Genomic DNA, 27,867 nt, shown 5'->3' with positions numbered 1-27,867 from the left:
AAGGGTGGTTCCTGGGCCAGCACCATCCGCATCACCTGGGAACTTGTTAGAAATGGAAATTTTTAAGAGAATTCCTGGGCTGATATCCACTTGCAGATGTTGCTGATTAGGCTCAGTAGTCTGAGATTTGTTTTCCCCTTTCCTTATTCTATTATGGATCACACTGAAAATGTACTCATTATTTAACAAAACAGAAAATGAGAGAGTGTAGCGTGTGGAAAGTATAATTTGTGCCCAGAGGAATTTACAGGCTGGGCGAAGATTCCAACAAACAGCATAAAGGGTAAAACATAAAGTCGAGTAAGTGCTGAAATACCAAACTTCCTGGAGGAAAACAAGGCTGGCATGGAAAGGGCAATGCTCTCAGAAAGACCTAGAGCAGTGTTTCTCAAAGTGTGGTCCCCAGCCCCCCTGCATTGGCACCCCTGGGAATGTGCTGAAATGCAGATCCTCAGGCTCCGCCCCTGACCTAATAAATCAGGAACTCAAGGGGTGGGGTCCCATTTTTTTGTTTAAACAGTTGCTCTTGGTGATTCTGATGCATGATAAAGCCTGAGACAAGTCCTATTAATACTCCTGTTTTGCAAATGCAGAAACTGAGGCAGAGAGGTCAAGCAAAGACTATCTGTTTCCTTTGCCCAAAGGCTCTGCTTGCCTGGCTATGTGCCCGTGGGCTGAATCTGCCCAGAAGGTGAACCTTTTTCCAACTCACCCATCCAGGGGACACACATGTTCTCAGTTGAAAAAGGCACTTTACAGTTGAATCAATGGCCTTGCTCTCTCTTTTTTTCTTTCTCCTCTTGAATCTGTCTGTCTTTTTGAAAATAACTTGAATTCCACCTTTCCATAGTTTGTAGTGTTTTGTGTGGAATAAACTGTCTTGGTCTGAAAGCACACTCTTTGCAAGAGCAGGGGTCGCAAGCACCCACACTTGAATATGCCTGACCCTAGCACACGTTCCTCCCACCCCTGGGCCTCCCATCCCCGGGCCGGACCTGTCTCATCTTCAGGATCCTCCTAGAGCAGTGGTTCTCAACCTTGGCTGCACATTAGAATCACCTGGGAATCTTTTTAAAACCCTGATTTCTGGGCCTCATCCTCCGGAAATTCTGTTTCTTTGTTACTAATGTTGTGGCCCCACCTCATAACAAAGAAACAGAATTTCCGGAGGATGAGGCCCAGAAATCAGGGTTTTAAAAAGATTCCCAGGTGATTCTAATGTGCAGCCAAGGTTGAGAACCACTGTCCTAGAGAGAAAAACAAGAGAAGCACCTGATGCCACGGAGAGTCTGCTGTTTTCATGGGAACCGATTAGCGATCAAGATATCTTATAATAGCCTCGCCGGTTTGCTATTCCCCATCCTCTCTGCTCTTGTGTGTCATGACATTACTCCCTTCACAAAGAGATAAGACCGAGCCGGTAAAAATGGCTGTCATTATTGCAGAGAGAGCATGCAGGCTTGTAATTGATTTACAATCGGCAGGAGGGAAGCATCATGGTCTTTAATAAGAGGGAACCGTGTGCAACAGAACATTATGACTGTTTTACAGGCACTGTTCTAATACAGGGTCCTTCCTGGAAACCTTCCAGGATTTAAAAAAAAAAAGTAACCCCAGACTGTTCGCTCAGTGGTTAGAGAGTCAGCCTGTGGACTGAAGGATCCCGTGTTCGATTCCGGTCAAGGGCACATACCTCAGTTGCAGGCTCGATCCCCAGCCCTGGTCAGGGCCAGTGCAAGAGGCAACCAATAGATGTGTCTCTCTCACATAAATGTTTCTCTCTGTCTCTCCCCCTCCCTTCCACTCTGTCTAAAAATCAATGGAAAAAAATATCCTCAGGTGAGGGTTAAAAAAGAAAAAAAAAGAAAAGTAGAATAAAACCCAGCATTTGCAGCTGGAATTTGTTCTAATTGCTCCAGAAATCTCCTGGCTAGATAATATTTAGGTAAAATTCCCACAATTCGTTCATAATGAATATTCTTTTCACTTCGAGTCATACTGTTTCAAAGGCGTGACATTTAGGAACTTGCTAGAGCCTGGCACTTTGATTCTCTTAAGACCATATTTGTGCCTCTTTGGCAGTCTCTAGAGAATTGCTTTTGATTATTCTTTATTAAAAGTTAAGAGAAACCTAAGTGGACATAAATCATTTCTGATTAGCTGTGCTGAAGCGCTCCCAAGGGCCCACTGCATGCTTGGCTGGCTGCTCATTGGGGGTTGATTTCTGGGTTCACAGTTCCTGCGGAGTCAGGAGGGTCCTGGCATCAATCCCCGGGAGCCGAGCCATAGCCCTGAGCCAAGAGGACGAGCAGGTGGTGAAGGGCCTGCCCACCTGCCATCTCCCTAAGTGGCACAATCTCCCTTTGACTATTTCCAGTTCACCTCACAGAACTCTCTCAAAGGCCACATCTTCCTGGAACACTTACCTGGTATGCATAATCCTGCCCTCTCTCCCCCCTCCCTCCTCAGCAGACCCTCTCCTCACCCCCCAACCCTGGTAGCCTGGTCACATTTGTAATGAAATGTTTAACTCTGTGATTAGTTGCTTACTGTCTTCCAGAAGGAAAACTCTGAGAGCAAGAAGCAGGTCAGCCTTGCCCAGCACTCCCTCCAAGCTCCTGTGCACTGTGGCCACGATGAGCTAGAACCAAAACCTGAAATGTGTACACTGAGGATGGGCAGAGGGAAGGCACTGATGCAAAGGTCTGAGAAAGTAAAGGAGGGAAGAACGAGTGGAGAGGGGGGATTTCCAGGTCAGAGCAGGTGAGGGTGCTCAGAGATGGGCTGCACAGGGTGAGGAGCGGGGAGGCATCCAGAGCAGATGAATTTGAGAGAATGCAAAGCCCCGGGATTGTTCTAGAAATCCAAAGCCCCGGGATTGTTCTAAGGGGGCTGTTTTTTCATGTGAAAAGAAGGAAAGACAAAGCATGTGATGATGGTGCCATGGCTTTGTAAATACACCGAAACCATCGAATTGTAGACTTTCGGAACTAATGGTTTGTACATTATATCTCAATAAAGATAATTAATAAAAGGAGGCTAAAAATGGCGATGGATTAAGTGGATGCTGCACAGTTACGCTCCCAGGTCCAAACTGGAATTACAAATAAAATACAGAAAAACTTACTGAATACTCAACGGAAGACTCACTGGAGAGAACCTGATAACCGAGGACCAAAAGTGGAGACCGCATAGAGGCTGGTAGGACGGGCGGAGGCACGAAATGGCTGACCAGGCCCTTACAGACAGCAGCTGAAGTTCCAGGGAGATATCTCAGCTGTCAGGGGTTGCCACTGTGAACTCTGGGGTCTAATTCCTGAGCGGGGCCCCAGCAGAGAGCACCAGAACTAAGAAGGGTACCCACATAGTATCTGACTGTGAAAAGCATTGTGGTAGCTATCTGCCAAGGAGGGATGGCTGGAAATTCAGGCACCCTCTTAAAGGGCCAACGCATAAAATTCCCTGTGGAGCCACCCACCTTGTGCTCTGGCAGAGGGACAGCAGAGTGGACTGGAACTGGGTGAGCAGAAGCGAGGATCAAGGGCTCTAGGGTTTGAGCTGAGAAGGCAGACTCCAGAGTTTCCTGAGCTGAATAATTCCCTCACACTGCAAAGGTCATCTTTCTCACACAGACAATTGCTATTACAGGATTACCTGGGGGGAAGACAGCTGGTCCACCCTATTGGAAAACACCTTGCCCCTTCGGAGACTGAGAATAACAATTAGCCTCCAGGCAGAAACAATTACCCCACCCTACTGAAAAAACCTTGCCACACCTGTGGATGGTTGCCTGAGGGCAGATCAAGAGGAATCCTATCAGTCTGCAGCCTGATCCAATTAGTCAGAAACAGCTTATGACACTGTCCTGCACTAGAGATTGATAGGTGTAGCATATCTACCTAATACATAGTCACAAACGCAAACAGACAGCCAAAATGAGGAGACAAAGAAACAACCCACAAATGAAAGAACAAGAGAATTCTCCAGAAGAAGAAATTAATGAAACGGAGATAAGAAATGTATCTGAAACAGACTTAAAAATAATGATGGTAAAGATGTTCAACAGCATGAGAAAAGATAGAGTAACTATGAAAAAAGAACAGTCAGAAATAAAGAATGACATAGCACAAATAAAGAACACACATGAGGGAATACACAGCAGATTAGGGGAAGCTGAGGATCAAATCAGTGAATTAGAAGACAGGGTTGAAAAAATCATTCAATCAGAGAACCAAAAAGAAAAAAACAATTAAAAAACAGTAGGACGGCTTGAGGGAGCTGTGGAATAATGTGAAATGTAACACTATTAGAAGAGCAGGTGTGCCATAAGAGGCAGGAAGGGAGAGAGGGATAGAGAATGTGTTTGAAGAAATAATGGCAGAAAACTTCCCTAACCTGGTGAAGGAAAAAGTCAAGTACAGGAGGCACAGAGAACCCCAAGCAAAAAGAATCCAAACAGGCCTATGCCTAGACACATCGTAATTAAAATGCCCAGAAAACATACTGCTCTTCATGAGGGCAGCTCTGGGGAGAGGTGGGAATTGAAGAAAGCCCCACCACAAGTACAGACATCACATTTAATAAATGTGGCTAAGAAAGGAGAAGGAAGAAGGCAACCAGAGGGGAGTAACTTGAAAAATATTCCAGGGGTATTTTTTTATTTCATTGACTATGTAGATTTGAGAAACTCAACTCTATTTAAGTATCTAGTACAGTGCAAATGAGAGGCATGTCAGTATGTGCTAAACAGATGATTACTTTAATAGAAAGCCATCTGTATGGAAAGAAAGGCTGGAGTGGTGACACAGGGTGACAGGCCCAGGAGGTGGGCGTGGAAGGGTGAGCCCAGGACTTAGGAATATGACACATGCCAACACTCCAACGCTGCCTCCACCAGGCACGGCCTGGGTGACTCTGACCTGTGCCACTCATCTACCCCCTAAGGCTCAGCCCCCTCATCTATATGACGGGCTAGACATAGTATCTACATGAAATACAGGTTATGAGAATGAAATACATCGTATGTGTGACCACTCAATAAACACCAGCCAGAATGAGTATTATTAATTTATCATTATTGTTTAGCTATGGCGTGACCACTAGATTTTCAACAGAATTCCCACAGTGCAAGGAACACCCGGTACAGGTGCAAAAGGAGGAGCTGCTTCCAGAACACTCACAGCCCTGGGAGCCAGCGCTAGCCCTGGGGGGAGCGAGAAAATGGGTTTCCTGGGAGACTGGGCTGCAGCAAGGATGAATGTGTCCTCTTATCTCCTCAGCCGGGTGGAGCTGCTATGCATCTGACTCGCTCACGGGGCAGGATCCTTCTCCTGCCAGGTTAGGGTGTGCACCCTGCTCAGTGCCTGTGATTCATCTGAACACATACACGGCTCTTGCTGAGATCTGAGAACATCTGGACACATGGCCTTATTTCTGGGACTCTTCAAATGTTATTTGTTGTAAAAACCCCTGGTGGAGCAAGTCCTTTGTAGGGATGCCTGGAAATGAGTCCTGCAGTGGGGCTGATAGGGTCTCCTCTGGAACCTCTGAGAAGTGTGAGCAAGGCCCCCATGGGCCACGGTCTTCCATAAAGACCAGGTGATACATTAAATATTCCTAAATCCCCTCATGGATGAAGAGTAGCTGATGGGCCCGGCTGGTGTGGCTCAGTGGTTGAGCATAGACCCATGAACCAGGAGATCACAGTTCAAGTCCCAGTCAAGGCATATGCCTGGGTTGCAGGCTCAATCCCCTCGTAGGGGGTGTGTAGGAGGCAGCTGATCAATGATTCTCTCTCATGATTGATTTTTCTATTTCCCACTCCTCTCTCTGAAATCAATAAAAACATGGTGTGTGTGGTTTTTTTTTACAAAAAGAGTAGCTGATGGTGGCGATGAGGGTGTGGGGAAAACCCAGGGGTCATTTTACCTGTAGCCTCAAGGTGGGACAGGGGCCTGTGCTACCCCCACTGAGGAATGAGCTACCCCAATGCCCTGCTAAGGCTTCCTGCCATCCTTAGAATATCCTTGACCATTTTTTCTCATCTTAATCACATTTTTCTATTTATATTAATTACCTACACTCATTTTAGTGTATTTAGATAAAATGGAAAAGAATAGAGATGAAAATAAAAAGCACACAGTACAGCAGTTCCACCACATCCATGGGGGATGAGTTCCAAGACCCCAGTGGATATTTGAAACTGTGGATAATATCAAACCCTATATACACTGTGTTTCTTCACAGATACAGATCTTTTCACTCTCAGGAAGCACTTTATGGCTTCTCTCTGGCATATTCGAATTGTCAGCATCACTGCTCTGGAGCTTTGGGGTCATTATTAAGTAAAATATGTGTTATTAAACGCAAGCACTGTGATACTGTGCCAGCCAATCTCATAAACAAGGTGGCTACTGAGTGACTAACAGGTGGGGTAGCGTATAGAGCATGGACACGATGGACAAAGGGATGATTCACAGCCTGTGTGGGACAGAGCAGGAACGCTTGAGATTTCATCACACTACGCAGAAAGGCATACTAATTAACACAAATGAATTGTCTGTTTCTGGAATTTTCCATTTAATATTTTAGGACCACTGTTGACCACAGTCAACTGAAACTGTGCATATAGGAGGGACTCCTGTATATGTTTGCTCATAAAAATGAATACCTTGAACATATAAATTGTTTTTAAAACTTGCTCTTTTCACCTAAATACATATGGTGGCAATGTCATTAGAGAGACTTCTATAACCAGAATTTAATGACGCCATTCCAGCATTTACTTAATAGGTCCCTTTTGCTGGACATGTGGGTTGTTTTCCGTTTTTCATCCTGTTGAACACACTGGCAGATAATCTTCCTGTCTCTGGTTATTTGCCTGAGTAAACTCCCATAAGTACAATCACTTATTGGAAGGATGTGCACATGTATGGCTTTGGGTATCTATTGCCAAATGATCTTCTAGGAAACATGCCCACATGCATTCCTGAGCTACACTGCTCCTCCTGGCGGTCCAGTTACGCCTACTTTACCCTGCATAGTATTCTTCTTGCTGTAAAGGGCTCCCCAAACCTTAGACTAGACCAGTGGTTCTCAACCTTCCTAATGCCGCGACCCTTTAATACAGTTCCTCGTGTTGTGGTGACCCCCAACCATAAAATTATTTTTGTTGCTACTTCATAACTGTAATTTTGTTACTGTTATGAATCGTAATGTAAATATCTGATATGCAGGATGTATTTAGGCGACCCCTGTGAAAGGGTCGTTCAACCCCCAAAGAGGTCGCGACCCACAGGTTGAGAACCGCTGGACTAGACAGTTTACTGAGAATGCACACTGTCTATGTGCTTGAAAAAATGCTTGAAAACATGCAAGTTTGGGTCCTTCAGACCAAAGTATCCCACAAGAAAGCAGCAAGTTATGAATGAGGCCACAGAACGTGCACCATTCACTGTGCATACTCTTCACCTCAGGAGGAATCATCGCAGAACGAGATGAGCTGTTTATAACTTGTAGTGGGCCTTTATCGGCCTCTTCCCTGCAGGCTTAGAGTTGTTCTAGGCACAAGTGCACGGTTCTGTCCATGAATTCGTAGCCAGGACTCACACTATAACCCCGTGAAAGCCAACACCAGCAGATGGGGTCTTCTAAAGAGCATATTGAGTTTCCAGGAGACTGTAAGGCAGGGGTACAGGCTGGTCTTCCTTTTTAACTTCTTAATTTATCACCTGAACCCATTTAAGGATGAGCAGGCTACAGAGTCCTGCTCTGTAGAAAGGAAGGCAAGCATTCTCTACAACACGGGTGATAGGACTGATCTCAAACCGACTGCTCCCCAACCATTGCTGGAAAGAAGGGCCACTGACATGCTATTCTGGAAACAAAGTGTCTTCCTTCCCCTGACTTAAAACTGGTGGGTAAATGGTCTCTGCCTTTGCTGACTCAGAGATTCCTCGGCTTATCTTGGAAGCGACAGCAGGAAACAGCCTTGCTGAAACTTAGACCCGCAGTGGGTGTCTTATGGAGACTCTTGGTCATGATGTGTCTATTTCAATTCCTTTGGAAATTCTCAGGCTCAGTCGCCCCAGCGCCGTTAAATGGAACAGAGCTTTGGCGAGTCTGTAGGCTGCACCTCTAGGTGCTGGAACAAATCCATAGGAAAACTGCATAAGAAATCTGCCACTGCCTCAGCCCGTCTCCGATCCAGGCTGCAGCTGTCTCCTGGGTAGCAGGTGTAGAAAGATGTTAACCTTTTTCCAACGACACTGGTGGATATAACTCTGGACTTAACTAGCCAAGCAGGCATTTGCCGGAGTGCATAGGGGAACTGTCTGTCTCTCAATATTTCCTGAAATACAGACGAGGGAGACAATATTTGGGGAGGTTTCCTTAAAGAAATATTGAATCTGTTCACTCACCAGATACCAGAAAAGAATCCCAGGACACAGATGGATCAGCAGAGAGCGAGAGACCTCTGTCAAATCGGACTGCCCACCCCCCGCCCTCTCCTCAGCCATGTCCCCAAGCTGCCTTTACGCCAAGCATCATTATGTGCAACAAGCCCATGAAACGCACTCGCGTGCCCTCGCTAAGACCGCAGCGGCTAGCGCAGTTCCTTACATCACAGGCTGTTCCTTTATGAGGACTCCTGGGAACAATTCCTGTCTGGCCTGTGTGAACCACAGTTAGAATTTTCCCAAGCAATTGGTTCGTGTTTATCTCGTGGACACTGGGAACTGTGGATCTGACAAGCTGCCTTTATTCCATTGGCGGCTCCACTGCTGTGGCCCACGTAAGCGGCGGACGTGGAGAAACACCGTGTTAGCATTCTTTCCAGCTCCACCATATTCTTTTCCTTCTATCTCGCCTCACTTTTAATTTCTGCTATCTTGTCACGTTTTATGTGCCATCGTAAGCCACCTGGAAAGCCTTCTGTGAGATAGGATTTGGTTTACACTGAAAAGTAGATAAATCAGATGAGGGAGAGAGCCATGCCACATGTCCCCACCTATTTTCTTCAAAACTTCAATTACATTCTGCGTTAACATCCTTCCACCCATAGACTCAAGGCGTAGGGTGTGCAACTCAGAACTGCAGCAATAACGATCATAAAATTTGGAAAGCCAAATAAAGATGCGAAAGTACTGTGATTGTCCCATCTCTTTCTCAAGGCTCAGCTCAAGCCACTGAAATGACAAAGCTTCTTGGGAGCCTGATGCACTTGAACACTAATTATAATGAAAAGAGTAAATAACACCACGTAATACTTGAGTGACACGTGGAAGTGTGCCGTGCTCTCCTGGGTCAGTAGGCAGCCCCGGGGAGCAGGAGAGGCAGGCATTGCTGTCATTTTCATTCTACTGTCCTGCTAAGGAGCAAGGAAGAACAGCTAGCCCCTAGGTGTGCTCTGCATCCGGGGATTTTCCAAATTCGGGAAATGTGCTCAAATCCAAGAAGAGGAGCGAAACTATGAATGCTGATGCCTACATAATAGAATTAGTTGCTATTTAATAAGATCATGGATGCTAAATATCATCTAAGGAGCAGAGGTACTTAAAAAATATCCCTTCCCCACCAAGTCCTTCATCACAGCAGGTACATTCTTCCCTTACGAAGGTGTGAGGAGGGGACCTCTCCCATCCTTACCTGGAGCCAAAGTTTGTCATGCTGAGACCACTTCCCGCCAGCAATGCACTGGAATGTGGCATTCTGACCCACGTTCACCTCGACATTTTGGAGCCGCAGAAAGTGAGGTGCTTTTCCTAAGAGAGAAACCAGAGAGCACATGAGAAGAGAACTCAACAGTGGGAACCACCTTCCCTGTGGGCACCTGGCAGCTCAGCACAGCACCTGGCAGGGTGGAATGTGTTCCTGGGAAGTGGCCTGGCTCAGTGAGGAGCTACTGTTGATAGATCGCTTACTATGAGCTGGGTATGTTCTGAGAGCTTTCATGCATCCTCTTGCCTAAAATCTCACAAAAATCCATGGGGTGGGCAGTATCTCCATTTCTCGGGTCAGAAAATTAAGGCTCAGAGGGGTTACATGATTTGGCACAGTCAGCCAGCCAGAAAGTGGGGGAACCAAGCCATGAATCCCGGTCTCTGAGGACCTCAAATCCATATTAACTGCTGGGCAATACTACCATGTTTAGAAGAAGAAATTGGGGGATGGGGTTCAAGATAGAAAATTCCTCCTGTAGCCTGGGTGGGTAGAAAGAAGAAAGCTGAAGTGAAACACCTTTGGGCCTCAGACTTCCAACCTGGCCTTGTTGCTAATGAAGAAGATGCTGAGGAGGAAGAGAGGGAAGGAGAGAGAAAGGGCGGAGGTGAGGAGGGAGGGGAATGCTAGTAGCTTTCATTCCCATAGGTGGACTGTTAGTGGTGTCATGCGCAGTATCTACACAGTAGCTCTTTTAAACCGATGCAGTTGGTGGTTTTATCTCTATGTCACAGTAAGTGAACTGAGGCACAGAAAACTCAAAAAAATGTTCACAGTCTACATTCTTCACTCTAAGCTACGGTGTCTTGGAAAGATGGGAAGGAAATGGGAACTTACTTTGGGGATTCGGCAAACAGAAGAAAGGGCTTTCCAAAGAAACTCAGGGTCTATAAGCGATCAATTCTAGAATCAAACATATGTTGGGTGACTTGGGGCCATCTCCTTTTTTTGTGGAGATAAGTCCTCACCTATGTGAGCACTTCAAAGATGAGTGGATTGATAACCTACGCCTAGAAGAACGACCTTCTTCCACGAGGTACAAAAATGCCATGGGTCCTTATCACATCAACCACTACCAGAATGGGATCAAATGGGGGGCTGTTAAGAGGCTCAAGGAGGTGCCAAAGGGCCTATCTGCCAGACGGAGTCAAATATCCAGAGACACAAATAATAATGATAATGTCATTTATTTGAAAGCTCCTACAATGCCAGGTACTAGTACTGTGACAAATGCTTTAGAGATTTTATCTAATTTAACTTCATAATATTCCTGTAAAGCAAACACTAATATTATTTCCCTTATAGAGAAGCAGAAACCAAGGCTCACCAAGTTTAATTTGCTCAAAGCTACACAGCAGTAATGACAGAAACAGAATTCAGACCAGGTCCATGTTAGCCCCAAATCAGCATTTAATGAGCACATTCTCTTGTTTCCTGGGCAAAGGGAGGTCAATGGTGTCACCTGGACCCTAGGTTCCAAAGAAAGGGCTCACAGGAAAGGCTGTGCTGATTCTCCAGGCTCCTCTCATTGCTCCCAAATATTTTATCACCAGTGATCACTTTCCTTACCTTTCATCCCCACTGCCTTCACCCTCTCAACTATCTGGTCTACCAAACTGCATCACTGCCTCTAAAGCTCAGCAAAACCAAGAACCTTGGTGAGATTAGGCAGACACTGGTGCAAAAACATATACCTTCTGCTCTGGTTTTTAACAAATAACAATAGTTCAGAGACCCCCTTGTGCTTCCTTCAAAACCCACGGCTAGAGTGGAGTCAACAGTCCAGGGCCCAAGGGAGACCTCTCCTGTGAGGTCTCGGAGTTGAAGATTCCTCGCATCTAGTCAACCAGACACATGTCATGCTGCTCTGATTGTCTGAAATCGTTTCCTTTCTGCTCTCCTATATAATTTACACAGTTATTTTTGGAACTATCCGTTCAAGTCAATTCTTCACAGGAGCCCGAAGCCCATCTACGCCACAGGTTTAAAGGGCAAAGGGAACATCTACCCCATGAGTGTTGGGAGGCTTTGTGTTAGGCTTTATAAAAGGATGCCTCCCCTTGCCCTTAGGGAACAGTGGGCAAATGGATTAACCTTTGGGATTTATGCAATTAGAAATGATCTTCTCTGGTCCAATGTCCCTGCTTTCTTCTGACACCCCTTCTGATTTGAAAAAGCAGAACGTTTGCCTTGATTCCTTCATCTTCCATCTCCCCCCCCCCCCCCCCCCCCCCCCCGTTCCTTCTAGGTTCAGTGGCAGAGAATTTAGAAGCTGGTCCCTGATCTTAGATGAAACCAGGGCTCTCATCCCCAGATCACAACAGGCATCTCTCTATGTGGACATTCTCCTTATGTTGGCAACCTGTTTGGTCCACTTCTCTGAGCTCCTGGTCTCTCTGACCCTCCTCTCAACCCCAGGCCCACTCTCCAGTTTACTTCTAAGCCCTGTGCTCTCTCGACTGTTATTTCCCCCCAGCATCTACATTATCATCCCACCGGCTTCAACTCACTGACCTTCGGCCAAATATGGTTGACCTCAGGATCCAGACCAGCATTCCACACTGACTCCCCACTGAGACTCAGCCCCCCAAAAATGGGATCCTGCTGAATGGGCTTATCAGAAAACTGCTGTGCATTTGGGGTAAAATGCCTTGATGTTGGTGACATTTAAACTCCTGCAGATGTCATTGCAGCATCTGAAGACATATTATTCTGCCCTTTATCGCGTGCTTTAAACCTGACAGTGCTCAGTGGGAAGCCACACAATTGCGGAGAAAGCTCAGTACATACATCAGAACCGTGTCGCAGACACTCCACGGGTTCAATGACATTGTCCCACAAGGTTGGTGTAAAAAAAATAGTTTTAAAAATTCTAAAAGTCAACTTAGCTAGAAACTTTGAAATTGGGTGGAAAATTGTGCTGACATTTCTCATACACAGTTATAGCTGCAGTGGCTATCAGCTAACACTGAGAAACAACAGTGCAGGGTGACTACGGCTGAAACACTATTAAAATAACACAAAGATGTTAAATGGGCTTTAAAATATAGACGAGAGATTTTGGTCCATATGGGAAAATAATTTCCTTCTAGTGGTATGCCTATCTTTCCTTAACTGTTTTGGAGACTGCAAGGCAAGCGTTTAAAGCCCTAACTCCAGCTCAAACTGATCAAGAATACAATTGCAAATTGGGCACCAACCCCCCTGGAACTTTTGGAATACTTAGTAATAAATGCTGACCACATGTTAATAGAAATGATGTTTTGGAGGACAGAAGTGGAGAATTAAAAAGCCTGACATAAAGAGAATGCATATTTCTCCATCTAGTTAAATGTCTAACAATGTTTGAGTGAAGTTATAAATGCATTCATATTAGGCTGGAGTCAGGAAGAAGGCACTGTCAGTCCAATGGACAGTCCGAAGCCACCAGCAGGTTGCATGACGTGTGATCTCATGAGCACGGTCAGTACCTTGGAAGGCAGAACACAATTCTCCCCAGACTCACACCACCTGAGCCTGTACCAGTGGCTTAAGCCCCAAAGCTGGGAATGCTCCATTTCTGGTGCCTCTGGCTCCCAATCTAACCATCACATGGGACCAGTCAGCTTTACCCCCTAAATGTATCCCTAATCTATCCACTTCTGTCCATCTTTGTGTTTTATGTTTCTTCACAGCATGGGTTGCCATCTGCTATGGGCTGAAGTGTACCCCCAAATTCATATGTTGAAGCCCTAATACTCAATAACTCACCCTGGGATTGTATTTGGTGAGAGAGCCTTTAAAGGGGTGATTAAAGTAGAAATGAGGTTGTTAAAGTGGGCCCTGAGAAGGGTGTCCTCATGAGAAGAAAAGACCTGGACACACAGGCACACAGGGGCAGGTGTGCATAGAGGAAAGGCCACGTGAAGACAGAGTGAGAAAGTGGCCATCCACAAACAGAGGAGAGGGGCCATGGAGGAAACCAAACCTGCCTCTTCATCTCGACTTCTAGCCTCCAACACTGTGATAAAATAACTGTGTAGGCCCCCAGACTGTGATGTTTTGTTATGGCAGCCTTAGCAAACAAATATACCATTTGCTATAGGTCATATAATGACCTGATATTTGTTGCATTTCTAGAAACAAAGTCTCTTTCACTTTGAGGGAATCCCATGAGAGCAGAGAATGAAACTGTCTTATTCCCATCAACCCAGAATAGTGTGGGCAGAGAGTCCCTGCTCAGTAAACACTTGTTGAATGATGAGCGGATGCCTCTCCACTCCCCTGGTCTAGGCCGCTGTCATGAGCTCTTACATGAATCCAGAACTTTCTTTCTAATAGATCCCCCGACTCTATTCCCCTTCAACTCTCTCCACAAGCAGCCAAAGTGATCTTTTAATAATTAAATGAGATCATATCAATCCCCAGAATAAATCCCTCTAGTGGCGCCCCCTACACTTAGATTACAATAGAAACTGCTCATGATGACTCTCAGGGCTCTGCATGGTCAGGCCCTGGCTTCCCTCCCCCCCTACCCCCACCCCTGCCGCCCCAGTATTAGCTCAGACCACTTTCCCTGCACAAGATGCCCAGGATACCCCCACCATCAGTGATTCCTACTGTAAGGCCTCTGCACTTGCGTTTCCTCTACCTGGAATGCCCCTCCCCAAACCCTTATGCAGTGAACTCCTTCTTGTGACTCAGGGCGCAGCTCAGATCATGCCTTTAAAGACTTGTCCCCTGGCCACTCTATCTAAGGAGCCCTCCCATATTCTAGTTAGTTGTCTTTATTATATTCATAGCACTCATCGCTATCTGAAATTATATTAGTGATTTCTTTAATACTATTTATCTAGTGTATTTCCTCCATCTGCCCCTCTGCTAAATACGTACCCTGAAATTTAGGTATCCCCTGTGTCCAGTAGAAGTTCTTGACATGCAACTAATGCTCAAAAGTCTACTTGTTGAAAGAAAAGATGGATGGACACCTGGACTGGACTTGGACTGAGCAGGGGGCCTTGGGAAGGGGCCTAGGCTAGGCTCTGCTCAACTCCACATGACTCATGAGCGGTGGCTCGATCTCTGAGGACTGTATGTACTGCCAGTATATGTATACATAGCTAAATGGAATTCTTCCCATTCCAGCCACATCACAGGGTCCTCACACTTTGATTTCAGGAAAGTTTACGTTTCAGCCGCCTAAGCACCAAGGCTGAACTCGGCCGAAGCACATTATGCAGGAACTCAGCCAGGGTCACGTCTTCCTGAGTTATATCCCATGGCCCATTTGCTGGGTAACTGGCTCTCAGTAATTCCATAACCATGCAATGCACCTCCTCAGCAGGAGGACGAGGCTGTCAGGAGAATTCTAAATTCAGGAGCAGCCTCGACCAGAGGAGGATTCTAAGAGGAGCCATGAGACTTGGGGGATGGAAAGGCATCCATGTGCCCTCCAGGGGACCCGCTCCCTTGGAGATTTCTCAAGCAGAAGGAAACGTTTGGCTGCAATGGCAAACCATGAACGGTGCTGGGAGTCAAGGCAGAGCTTCGCCAATCTGACCTTGAAGGTGGTTGAGGCTGTGATCAGAGACAGGTGTACAGTTGAGCCTCGTGGTGGAAGTACAAATTCTCATCAGAGCACAGAGTTCTGGGGTCCTGGGAGAGAGCCAGGCCAGATTCTCCTGGGAAGAGGCACATGCCCGGAAGAGCAAGGGCAAACCTCGCACACAGGGTCAGGAGCAGGAAGGCACTGGATGCAGCAAAGGTAAGCGTCCTCTCTGAAGATGGGATGTGTGCTGGGCTGGGGGCTAAGACTGAGACTTGTTTCAGAGAGACTGCCCCAAAACTGATGGCAGTGCAGGCTTGAAGTTCAGTGAACAACAGCTAGAGTAGTCATCTCCCCATGCAGTTGCCCAGACTGAGGACAAAGCTCATTCTCCAATGGGCAGTTGATGCTGATGCCAGGAATTGAGGGAAGGGAAGACTTAATCCCAGAAAAGGGGACTCATCTGCATATCCACTATGTAAACCCTGCATAGCGGGGACAGGGAGGATTTCTGGGACCCGTTCCATATGAAGTCTAGTTCATCAGAGACATTTGCCAGGCGTGATTGAATGGCCAGACCCATCCGAGAGAATTCCAAAGACTCAGAAAGTAACTCAGAGGGTAGGGGGTACCTTAGCCAGAGAGAGTAATGGAGAGCGGAGCAGGACCTCAGCATTCCTGAGATGCCGGCTGATTTCTGGGAAAGAAGGGTCTCTTGCACCGACATCAAACACAGTTACCCCAAATACTGTCTTGCCCGAACCCCTTGGGACTTTCCCTATTTCCTCCAGAGAAGGTGCTCCCAGGCAATGAGTCAAACAATGGCATTCTAGTGTCAGGGGAATGAAGGCTCTGACACATTCACTGCAACAGGAGTAGGAAGAGTCTTTTTAAATAAAGCAGCATGGATGGGGCTGAAATGAGAATAGCCCCCAAATGGGAGGACTGAAAGGCATGTAAGGACAGGGCACTTGATGTCTCTTGAGGGAACAGCAAATTGCACCATCGCCAATAGCATGACTCATGGCTATAAGGGGGGGAGTAGAGAGAGCCCTACTAAGAGTTGTCTGGGACCAGATGGCTGCTGAGAAACTGATGAGAATCTCCAATATGCAGAACACTAACTAATGGGGCCGGTGTCCCAAAGAGTCCTCTTAGGGGCTACCATAATCCCCAAGCACATCCCTTTGACGACAGCCCTTCCCCCCACCACATGGGGTATGATGTCATCTCAACTACCTACATCCAGGACTTGTCCCCTCTCAGATTTAATGAACCTGAGAACTGCAGCTCCTTGCTCAAACACACTCAAATATCTTACAATAAATACAGCAAAGAGGGAGAAATTCAAGGGGAAACTTGATCGGCATGGAGGAGTGGTATGCCCTTGAGGGCTCTTGACACTGTACCATAAGTACTAACCACTGTGAAAAATCTTTCTCTACGCCTACACAGAGCTGATGAGTGAATTTAAAATTACTTTTAAAAATTAATAGCTTTGGGGTACTTTTCCCTGTGAGTGAACACTGTACTAATTTCTTCAGTGTTTTGGTGTTGTTCCTTTTTTTTTTTTTTAAAAAAAAAAAAAAAAAAGACAATTGCACACAATTCTATCCAAAGCCCTCTAATTCTTCCACTTCAGTGGTCTGAATCCCACTAATAAACAATCAGGACTTTAGACTCCCTTAATAATGGAGAGAGATTCAAACGAAGATGTTTTGCCAGTCTCTGCAAATTCCTGGAGGTGCTGCCTGTGGAACAGGCCGGCAAAATTATGGATTTATTCAGGACTGATTGCATTGAGTACGTAAGCACTTTGGAAGAATTAAAAAACAGAGAGAGAGATGTCTGTGAGCTGAATGAAGAGGGGGGTTGCATCCTCCAAGTTACCCAGTCTGACGAGGAGTAAGGCTGTGTTAGGAGAAGGGAACAGACTTACTGCATGGATGCGCGAGGACCCGGACCTCGTCCACAGCGATGTAGCCAGGATGACCTTTCAAAGAGACAGATTCAAATATCACCTGCAACACACACAGGGCGGGAGTCAATTTCACAGAAGTGGTTGTCGGCACTGGTCGTAGGAATCTGCCCACCCCCCAAAAACCCTTTATGATTCTGCTTCCCATCAGAATCACCCAAAGAGGCCTTATATTAGGCTAGGATGCTCTCCTGGCAATTGAGTTGGATTTTCAAAACAAGGTAGAAAGGCCTTGTGATGAGCAAAAGGAGAGTCAGCCACATGGAACATTCTTAATGGATTTCAGAAACAACACTTGGATGCAGGGATAGCAACCCAAATATGGCCTGCAGACCCCAATCTGCACCTTTCTCATGGTTGTTTCAAGTGAAACACAGAGTAGAATTACTTACTAATACCCCAACTTTCTTATGAGGGGTGCGGGAGGAGCTTACCTTGGAAGCTCCCATAAGAAAAGGGAGGTTTATCCTGACTTGATTCTATATCCCCAAGGAACACCAACAGTCCATCTGAATTTCTTAATAACACCTTTCAAAATCTGCACAACTGTTGGTATCTGGGAATCCAAGGGCAACGTTTTTTTTTTTTTTAGTTCTCCATTCTGACTCCCACCCAAACTGCTAATTTCAGTAGAGACTGTATGGCTCAGTTCATGGCTTTCTTTGTCATCCAACCTCTACCTTCATCTCGGAGCTATGACTATCCATGTGGACAACCAGACCAACCCATTGACCTCTCTAACTCGAATGGCTTTATCTCCCACTCAGTGTCAGCCACAGGCTCAGACTTGTCCTTCTCCACTTCAGAGAGTGGAAATTCTATCTTCCTATATATTGGCACAGCCTCCTATCCCACACCCCACTCCCAATTCATTCCTCTTAAACCTGACCTCAGGTTTATGCGGTACCCTGGACCTCAAGTTTCCACATTTTACAGTCTTGCCTGGACCTCCCTATATAGGTTTTTCCAAAAAATGTATAGACATTTTAACAGCTGATAACTCACTTAATTTTGAAAATGAACTGTATGTTAGTCAACACTGACTTTATAATCCTTCAAAGTGTGCATACATTTTTGGGACACCTTATATTTTCAAGAAGCCTGGGGTACCCCTACTACATTGGATAATCACACATACCACTCTTGCCTATAGCACCACTTCCATAGCAGCTTCATTTCAACTCTGGCAAGCCCCTTACAATACTGCCTTCACCACGGGAACTGGTGGAGAGGGTGGTGATGGCTTTGAAGAGGCAGCTTCCTCTAAGTCAACATATGGCTGCCTGGGAATTACATAAAGTGACTTGGGAATGGCAGTCACAACAAACATAGAGCAGCTGGCATCAGCATGACAACCACTGGGGAAGAGGGATTTACTAAGACACAGGGTCCTTCAGAGAGTTAACAAACAGAACCGTGCAGGAAGGAGGGGAAAGTTTGCAGAAATGAAAGTGATAGCTGCCTCATCCCGCAGAGAGGAAGTCAGCAGAAGGCCTTTCTATCAATAATCGCATGTCTAATTATGTTTTTAGTAATTCAAATGAAACCAAAAGCAAAGTCCATAGGAAAAAATAACAAGAAAATAGAACAAATACAGAAGATACATTTATAAAGAAACAGTATAAAACTATTCAAGTTGTATAATAAAAGTGACAAAAGTAACAAGAATATTTCTGACAATAAATAGGTTAAAACAGAGAAAAGCTCTCAGACTGTCCAAATAGACAAAACCTAATTGTATGCTATCAGATAAACACCTAAAGCAGAATGACTCAGTAACCTTGAGAACAACAAGTTGAACAAAGGGAAATAACAGGGAAATACAAATAGACAGAAAACAGTTATTGCAAAAATAATGTAAAAGCATCAAAGCAGAATTTAAACCAAAAGGGAAACAAAAAACCATTAAGTGGACTAAAATGGTCATTTAAAAGAATGTATGGCCTGTCCTGCATGGCCCAGTGGTTGAACGTCGACCTATGAACCAGGAAGTCACCCTTCAATTCTCTGTCAGGACACATGGCTGGGTTGTGGGCAAAATCCCCAGTGTTGGGGGTGCAGGAGGCGGCTGATCAATGATTCCCTCTCATCACTGATGTTTCTATCTCTCCCTCTCCCTTTCTCTTGGAAATCAATAAAAATTTATTTTTTAAAAAGAATGTAGGAGTCAATAGATTTAAAAGAAGAAAATGATGGAAACAAATAGTAGTTACAGTTTAAATAAAACTCATTTATACCTATTTAACCCACATTTTAGATTCTGACAAACAGAAAAAATGCATCTATCCAGTATGTACATAATATAAACAATGATGCATTTACTAAACAAATGTTAATGAATGTAGAGAATAAAATTTCTGTTCACACATTCATGGGTTATTTACACAAAGATCATTTAACAGACTAAAGCAGCGGTTCTCAACCTGTGGGTCGTGACCCCTTTGGGGGTCGAACAACCCTTTCACAGGGGTCACCTAAGACCATCGGAAAACACATATATAATGACATATTGTTTTTGTGATTAATCACTATGCTTTAATTATGTTCAATTTATAACAATGAAAATACATCCTGCATATCAGATATTTACATTATGATTCCTAACAGTAGCAAAATTACAGTTATGAAGTAGCAACGAAAATAATTTTATGGTTGGGGGTCACCACAACATGAGGAACTGTATTAAAGGGTCATGGCATTAGGAGGTTGAGAACCACTGGACTAAAATATAAGTTCAATCAACACATCAAAGAAGAAACCATATAGGTTTGGCTCTGTGCATTTTCTAACTAAATTCATTAAAGCTAGAAATTAATGACAAATGCTTCAAAATCCATCTCTTAAAATTGAAACATGCGTTAATTAAATATCCAATACCTTCTTAGGAACTATGATGTCAAAATATGTTTTGTATATTAACAAAGTCTGAAACAAAATTAAAAGTCAAATGGCAAGCTGGAAAAAAATATGTAACTATATATGCCAGCAAAAAGGTAAATGACCTGTTTTGTGTAAAGAATTCTTAAGACTCAACAAAATAAATAAACTCTCAAAAAAATTGGCAAGTAACATCAGTAGGCAATTCACAAAAGATTAAGTCGGAATGGTAATAATCTATGAGTGCAATTTTTTAATGACACTGGGGAAATTATGGTAGATGATTATTTTCTGATTTATACTTTTCTAGATTTTCCAAAATTTCTGCAGTAAAAATGAGCTACTTTATATTTATAATAAAAATGAAATGTTTTATGGTAAATTTGCATATCTCCCTTCATGTTATATTATCATGATGCCATGTGCCACCATACAATTAGCACCTATCACACCCTATTGCCATTGCTTGCTCACAAATCATTTCATTCCCTAAACTCTAAACCCATTGACAATAGGAAAAGTGTCTTCATTCATCTGTGCATTCATTTATTCAGTCAACATTTAAAGAGATCCTTCTCCGTAATAAACATTGAGACACATGCTGCATGATAAAAATGAACAAGAATATTGAGGTCCTAGCTCTGATGAATTTCACATTTTAGTGAATGAAAATGGAAATTAAAGAAGTCAATATGAAAAGTCAAACTAATTGTGTGATTAGCATTATGAAGGAAAGAAACAGAATATATTGTGCTTAAGAGTAACTAAGAAGAGGGTGTATATTCCCTAGAGTGCTTAGGAGAGAACCTTGAGGAGGTGATAATCACTATGACACCAGAAGGATGAAAGTGGCCAGACAAGGAAGTGGGGGTGGGGGTGGTGGCAAGTGCAAAGGCCACGAGGAAGCAAAGAGCTCAGAGATGATCTGGGAACGCAAGAGGGAAGCTGGGAAACAGAGCAAGCTAGCGAGGCACGAAGCCAGGCTGAGTGTAGGGAAGTCAGGTGACTTGGGGTCTTATAAGACATAGTTAGGAGCTCAAATTTTCTTCTAATTCACTGAAAGATTTACAGCAAAGAAGAGACACATTCTAATTTATATTCCAAAAAGATCATTCAGACCAACTGACTGGCAGGTGGGCAAATGAGAATGAATAAAGCAAACAGACTTATCCCTTGGCTACTGTAGTCATCCAATCAAAAGATGAGGATAGCTTTGGGCCCTGGCAGGTACCTCAGCTGGTTAGAGCTTTATTCTGATGCCAAGGTTTCTGGTTTGATCCCTGGTCAGGGCACATATGGGAATCAACCAATGAATGCATAAATAAGTGGAACAACAAATCTCTCTCTCTCTCTCTCTCTCTCTCTCTCTCTCTCTCTCACACACACACACACACACACACACACACACACACACCTTTCCTCTGTCTATCTAAAATCAATAAATAAAAAGAAAAAAGTGAGGATATTGTTTATAACTGTGGTGGCTATACGGAATAAAGGTTGGTGGTTTAAGAGAGATTTCTAACGTAGAGACGAAAAGAACTGCTGTGAGATTAACAGGAGAAGAGTGAAGGAAAGAGAAGGCTCAGCGAGGACTCTTCAATTTAGAGCCTGAGCTTCTGGGCTGAGTCTGGTGTCATTTACTGACATAGGGAAAGTGACATGATGAACGCGTGTGCACAGGCACACAGGTCGGCTATGTCAGGGTTTCCTGGTGGCTATGTTAAGTTGCGATGACAATTAAGCATCATAATGGATATGTCGAGTAGGAAGCTGACATTACGTTTCTGAAACTCATGGGTAATTTAGGAACCAGAGTTACAAATGTGGTAGCTTTGGCATCTAAGTGTCATTTAAAGTTATAGAACTAGATAAGGTCACCTTGAAAGGCAGAGTAGATAGTTCAGATATGAGAGCTAGGGCCCAAGGCCAAGTGCTAAAAGTCCAATAGAGAAGGTATTTTTTAGGATGGTAGAGACTGGAACATGATGTTAGGTAGAGAGGAATGAATCAGGGGAGTAGCATAGAATATGAGTGAGGGACAGATGAAACAAGATTCTAAAGGGGGCAGGAGTCAGTCCACTGGGGTCAGGATACCAGTGGAATAACGGGTATTGACCAGAGGGGCACCTCATCAACAAAAACAGAATGATAATAAAATAATGCAAACGGAGAAATATGCCCACAATAATAAAGGTCAAAATACTGACCACTTGCCGTAACCGGTTTGGCTCAGTGGATAGAGCGTCGGCCTGCGGACTGAAAGGTCCCAGGTTCGATTCCGGTCAAGGGCATGTACCTTGGTTGCGGGCACATCCCCAGTAGGAGGTGTGCAGGAGGAGACTGATCGATGTTTCTCTCTCATCGATGTTTCTAACTCTCTATCCCTCTCGCTTCCTCTCTGTAAAAAATCAATAAAATATATTAAAAAAAAAATACTGACCACTTATTAGGTGACCTGAACTAGCCTCTCAACAGCCCTAATTACCAAAACTCAGAAAGGAAGCCACGGGGGGCTGAGAGTTGAGGTCCTGGTCTCCTGGTTCACAGTACCTGGCCATGGCCATTCTTGAACTTTGGTGAACCACTCTCACTTAACCAAAACCCCTGATTCAGCAGGATCCTGGCTTTTATTCCAGCTAATCAGTTTAACTTAATTCTTCTAACACTTTGTTTCTCATATCCTCACCCAGTACCTATCCTATATCACAGTAATTAATCAATACTCCATGAATGAACACAAGGCTTGGCATGGGAGGATGGATGTGTGACAGTGAAATATGCATTTGTTCACTGCTCTTTTTTCTTCCTTCGCAGAAATAAGAGTTCTATAATGAGACAGAGTATCTTTCATTCATCAGAACTCCTCCTGGGAATGTTCTGTAAAGCATCAGGGAAGGTAAGATTCTGGTTTCTCAAACAGGACAGAGTAATATTCTGTAAGAAACATGGGAAAGCACGTTCTGGTTTTCCATTAAATGAGCTGATAATTCTCCAGTGTTTACAGTAGACATGATAAGATACCTGTAAGTGTCATGAATACTATTGCTCTTGCTCTGGAGAGAGGGATGGGAAATTAGAGGAAAGGCAGGAATAGTGCTAGATCTAGGGACAGGGAGAGGGTAAAGGACTGTCCATGTGACTACCCCCTATGACCCCACCCCAAATTTCCACTGAAGTTCTTACACTAGGCAGGCACTGTGATGTGAGTCGTGACTGGTAAAAACTGGTGGAGGGGTTGCTCAGGGTGACATCAAGGAGGCCTGTGCAGACCTCCTTGGAGGAGGGTTTGGTGCTTAGCTGAGAGGGTGGGTGGGTGAGAGAGGAGACAGGGTGGAGTTCCGGGGGGGAGTGGCCCCCTCCCTGGAATGCATCCTCCCGAACTGTGCATGAAGTTACCAAACCTGCAGAGTGTAGAGTGCCTACAGGGACTGCTCAGGAGGCCCGAGGGACTGCTGAGAAAGGGCTCCGAGTCCAGTTGAATCCAAATCAGGCGACTCCTAAATTTCAGGGGTCCACAGAGCAATTACTCTGCGGGATAAAAGGTAATTTCACCCAGGCAGGTGATGGAGAAGAGAGAGAGCGAGCCAGTGGCTGCAAAATTAATAACGAGTTCTTTTATTTTTTAAGAATCTTGCGATGGATAAGTTCAGAATCATTAGAAACATGAAAGAGAATTAATATCCCCTGGAAAGGGGCAGCGATCTGAAGCAGGGCTTGCTAAGCCCTCGCTGGCCTGAGAGACGCCAGGTGGGAGTGGGGGTGAATGGCAGAGGGACATTCCTTCCCCAGGCCCTGCTCAAGGCCTCCTGCCAGAAAGCCCACTAATATGAAAGATAAAATTTCCCTGTTTATTACGGAGCTAAAAGTCCATTGTAGGACTGTGAAATATGACTTTAATAAATGAATACATAAGCCATCCATATGTGAAAACCAGCACGACTGAAAACTAAAACTATTGAGTCCACAGCCTCATACATGCAGGACCAGAACTTGGGGGTCTGGTGAATTTAAAATCCATTTTGCAAAAGTCTTCGAATCTCCTGATAGGTCCCCTCTCCTCTCCCGCAGACCTAAGTGTGAGCGGGTGCCCCTGAGTCCACGTGAGTCTGGGAGCATGCAGGTGTGTGAGCCTCTGTGTGTGCTCCACTCTGGGTGCATGGCCCCGAGACCATCCACTACTGCCTCTGTGTGTGTGTGTGTGTGTGTGTGTGTGTGTAAGATGCACATGTTTGTTCTAAACTGCTGCTCTCAGTGCATTAGTGGCTTTTTCACCACGAAGCTCAGAGCAAAGGAAATGTAATGTAACAGCACTATAGTGGCCAACAAGTTGGAAATCAGAAAATAAAATTCTCCCAGATGAAGGTGCTTATCACAGGGCCGGTTCAGAGTTGACCCAGCACAGCTCAACCCCAGAGGGTATTTCTTTTAAAAAGTTCTCCTTCCTTCTTCCTCTTTTTTTTTTTTTTTAAAATATATTTTATTGATTTTTTACAGAGAGGAAAGGAGAGAGATAGAGAGTCAGAAACATCGATGAGAGAGAAACATCGATCAGCTGCCTCCTGCACATCCCCTGGGGATGTGCCCGCAGCCCAGGTACATGCCCCCGACCGGAATCGAACCTGAGACCTTCCAGTCCGCAGGCCGACGCTCTATCCACTGAGCCAAACCGGTTTCGGCCCTTCTTCCTCTTTTTCTGTTCTCCCCTGGCTTCCTCCTCCTTCCTTCCTTCTGATAATTGCTGACAAGACATTATGTATGTGCTGCCTTATTTAATCCACAGAAGAACCCCTCCTTGGACCCATTACCGTCTCAATCTTACAAATGAAACAACTGTGATTCAAAATGATGATGAGATGCATTCACCATTATTGAGCCAGTGAGTGGGAGATTCTCAGAATGGAAAGGCTATTTGCCCTAAAAGAGGAAATTGAACTTGGAGCCACAGGACCTGTATCTAAGTTTGCCAATAATATCCCCTATTCTGGAACACAGGATATGCTGCTATCCAACACAGGAGTTACTGTACAGGTGAGTGAGAGGCAATATGCTTACCACAGAGCTGGGACATAGGGATGCCCAAGAAACTTCTTTTTTCCCCTCCATACCCCATCAGAGACCGTGACCAATAGTGCGACTGTCCCTCTCCTGGGTCACTTAACCTGCTCATTATACTTGCACCTGTGGCCCTATCCTGTCCCCATTGGCCGGGGCTTTCTGACTGGGACCTGAAGGTATCCATGGAGGTATCCGTGGGCTTATAGAGACACTTGGCATTTACACACTGAGGCATCTGGGCTCCGGCCCCAGCTTTGCCAGTGATTTGCTGTGTGCTCTTGGACTTCGTGGTCTATCTCTGGACCTCAGCTCTATCACCTACATTAGGGTTCATCAAACCATGACCTGGAGGTCAAGTCTGGCCCATCACTTGTTTTTGTCCATAAAGTTGTACTGAAACACAGCTACATCCATTCATTTCCATATTGTCTAGGCCCATGGTCAGCAAACTACAGCTCGTGAGCCACATGCAGCTCTTTGGCCCCTTGAGTGTGGCTCTTCCTAAGCCTTGGGAGTACCCTAATTAAGTTAGTAGCAATGTACCTACCTATATAGTTTAAGTTTAAAAAATTTGGCTCTCAAAAGAAATTTCAATCGTTGTACTGTTGATATTTGGTTCTGCTGACTAATGAGTTTGCCAACCACTGGTCTAGGCTGTTTCCATGACGCATCTGAAAGGACTGCAGCTTGGATGTTGCACCGAAGGACGTCTCAGAAGCTCCCAGCCACTAACCTTGCCACCCCCAGGTCCACCTTCTGCTCCAGACTCTAGAGAAATTTATCCAAAACGCAGATCTAACTATGTCACTTTCTTACTTAAACACTTCCAACAGTGGGCATGGGGATTAACTGAAAATAGGCACAAGGGATCTTATTGGGATGGTGGACATGTTCTATAACTGGTTTGTGGTGGTAATTGCACAACTCAGTGGCTTTACTAAACACCATTGAATTGCACAATTAAAATAAGTGGATTCTATAATATGTGAATTGTACCTCAAGAGTGTTGTTTACAAAAAAATCTTTCCACAGTCCCAGGTCAGGATGACCTGGAGCTCCATGGGCTGGGGCTGGCATGCACGCTGCATCTCAGTCCCCAGTGGGATGAGCAGGGAAAGTGAGAGAGGTGTTTACAAATGGTGACAGCAATGTGGCATGGCTGTGACATTTTTACTGCCATTTGTAAAACGATGGGTCCACACCGAGTTGGGGAGGGAACTGGTCTTTCACCAGAGAGTGTGAGAAGCACTGCTCTAGAGCAGTGAATACAGGTAATGTCCTTGGCCTGGCATTAGGGGCCCACACGACCTCCTTGCCCCTGCAGGCTCCATGCCCTGTATGTCTCCTTCGCAACCTCCCCTTAGTCCACTTAGATGTCCAAACTCTGCCAAAATCTCTCACCCACTTCCTGAGCCCATGGCCTGCCCTATCCCCAACAACTCAAATGCCTTTCTCTTCCTTCTTCAATAATCGCTTATTCACCCTTCCAGACTCGGCCTCAATGTCATCTCCTCTTAGAAGCCATCCTAACTGTCTTTCCCCCCACCCCGACACCTCTTCTCCAGGGGTGATCTCTGACTAGTTACCTCCTCTCTCCGAACCTCAACCTTTTCACCTGTAAAACAGGAAAATCATAGCATTCTCCTCATTGGATAACACTGTCCCCCTCATCAATTCTTGTACAATAGGCTTCAATGTCTATGTTCCCGCAGCATTGTGGGAACTCAAATGCATCTGGCTGTGTTGTCATCATTTATCCACCGGTCTCCTCCTCCATGGCCTGCTAGAAGGAGAAGCTCAGTAAAGACGAGTTGAGCCAGTGAGCAAATGAAGTCCTTTCTCCACTGCACAACTCCAGGCAGGCAAGAGGTGGGTGGGTTTATGGTTACCTAAAAAAGAAGTTGAGCCAGTGAGCAAATGAAGTCCTTTCTCCACTGCACAACTCCAGGCAGGCAAGAGGTGGGTGGGTTTATGGTTACCTAAAAAAGAAGTTGAGCCATGGAAAACCCCCTACCTGGTAGAAATGTGGCCAGAAGGTGCTGATGGCCAGCTCTGCCTTCACCCAGCCCTCGGTGACGACGCCGGACACGTTCCAGACGGGGTTCCCCTGGGGCCCGCCGTTCACCTTCACATAGACGTTCAAGGCGCCCGGGCTGGACCTGTCGCGGCTGGAGAAGTAGTAATGGAAATCGATGCAGTGCGTGTCATTCTCCTTCAAGGTGGGCAGGAGGAGGTGGGCCTTCTGGCCGGAGGCCCTCCCGGAGCTGTTCACCATCATGAAGGAGCCTGGAGACCCGCAAAGGGGGCAGGAAGGAGACAGGGAGAGAGAAAGAAAAAGCCTCCTGAAAATCGGTCACACCCCTCAACACGGCGGCCAGAAATGGGGTCACTCCAGCAGGGGCTGGTTGAGCCTGAGGAAACCACATCTCCTCTCTCAAACTCAGCGCCCTCTTCTGTAATTGGGAATAACAACCCTACTCAACAAGGTGGTTTTAAAAATGAAGAGCTAGTAACATATTGTACAACGTATTTCTACGAAGTGGACGCTCTGAACACTTACGGAAGAGACATTACATCCAGCAGCTCCTGCAGGAAGCATGGCATAAAACCCCAGGAATTTAGTTAATGGCAACCTCCATGGGTAAAATGGGGTGACATAACCTCACGTAAGCGTTGGCTGTCTCAGTGGAAACAACCTTGGCAATACGGA

The 27,867-nt window shown here is 45.3% G+C and overlaps 1 protein-coding gene across 14 annotated transcripts in view; it reads right to left on the bottom strand.

The window, feature by feature from the left end:
- PTPRT (protein tyrosine phosphatase receptor type T) overlaps nucleotides 1-27,867 on the bottom strand; it is a 935,828-nt gene that overhangs the window by 572,630 nt on the left and 335,331 nt on the right. For 13 of the 14 annotated variants that reach the window (XM_070420943.1, XM_070420935.1, XM_070420937.1 and 10 more), the window contains exons 3-5: nucleotides 27,172-27,443; nucleotides 17,184-17,265; nucleotides 9,649-9,764 (exon numbers count right to left, since the gene is read on the bottom strand). The exons of the other annotated variant lie outside the window; for it this stretch is intronic. In XM_070420943.1, the coding sequence (XP_070277044.1) occupies nucleotides 9,649-9,764; nucleotides 17,184-17,265; nucleotides 27,172-27,443 (470 nt within the window). The remainder of the gene's footprint in view (nucleotides 1-9,648; nucleotides 9,765-17,183; nucleotides 17,266-27,171; nucleotides 27,444-27,867) is intronic. 14 annotated transcript variants of the gene reach the window in all.

This window comes from Myotis yumanensis, unplaced genomic scaffold, assembly GCF_028538775.1.
Source record: "Myotis yumanensis isolate MYYU_CA2020_CCGP unplaced genomic scaffold, mMyoYum1.0.hap1 SCAF_7, whole genome shotgun sequence".
Classification (NCBI taxonomy): Eukaryota; Metazoa; Chordata; class Mammalia; order Chiroptera; family Vespertilionidae; genus Myotis; species Myotis yumanensis.
This window is presented reverse-complemented; position numbering and strand designations above follow the sequence as displayed.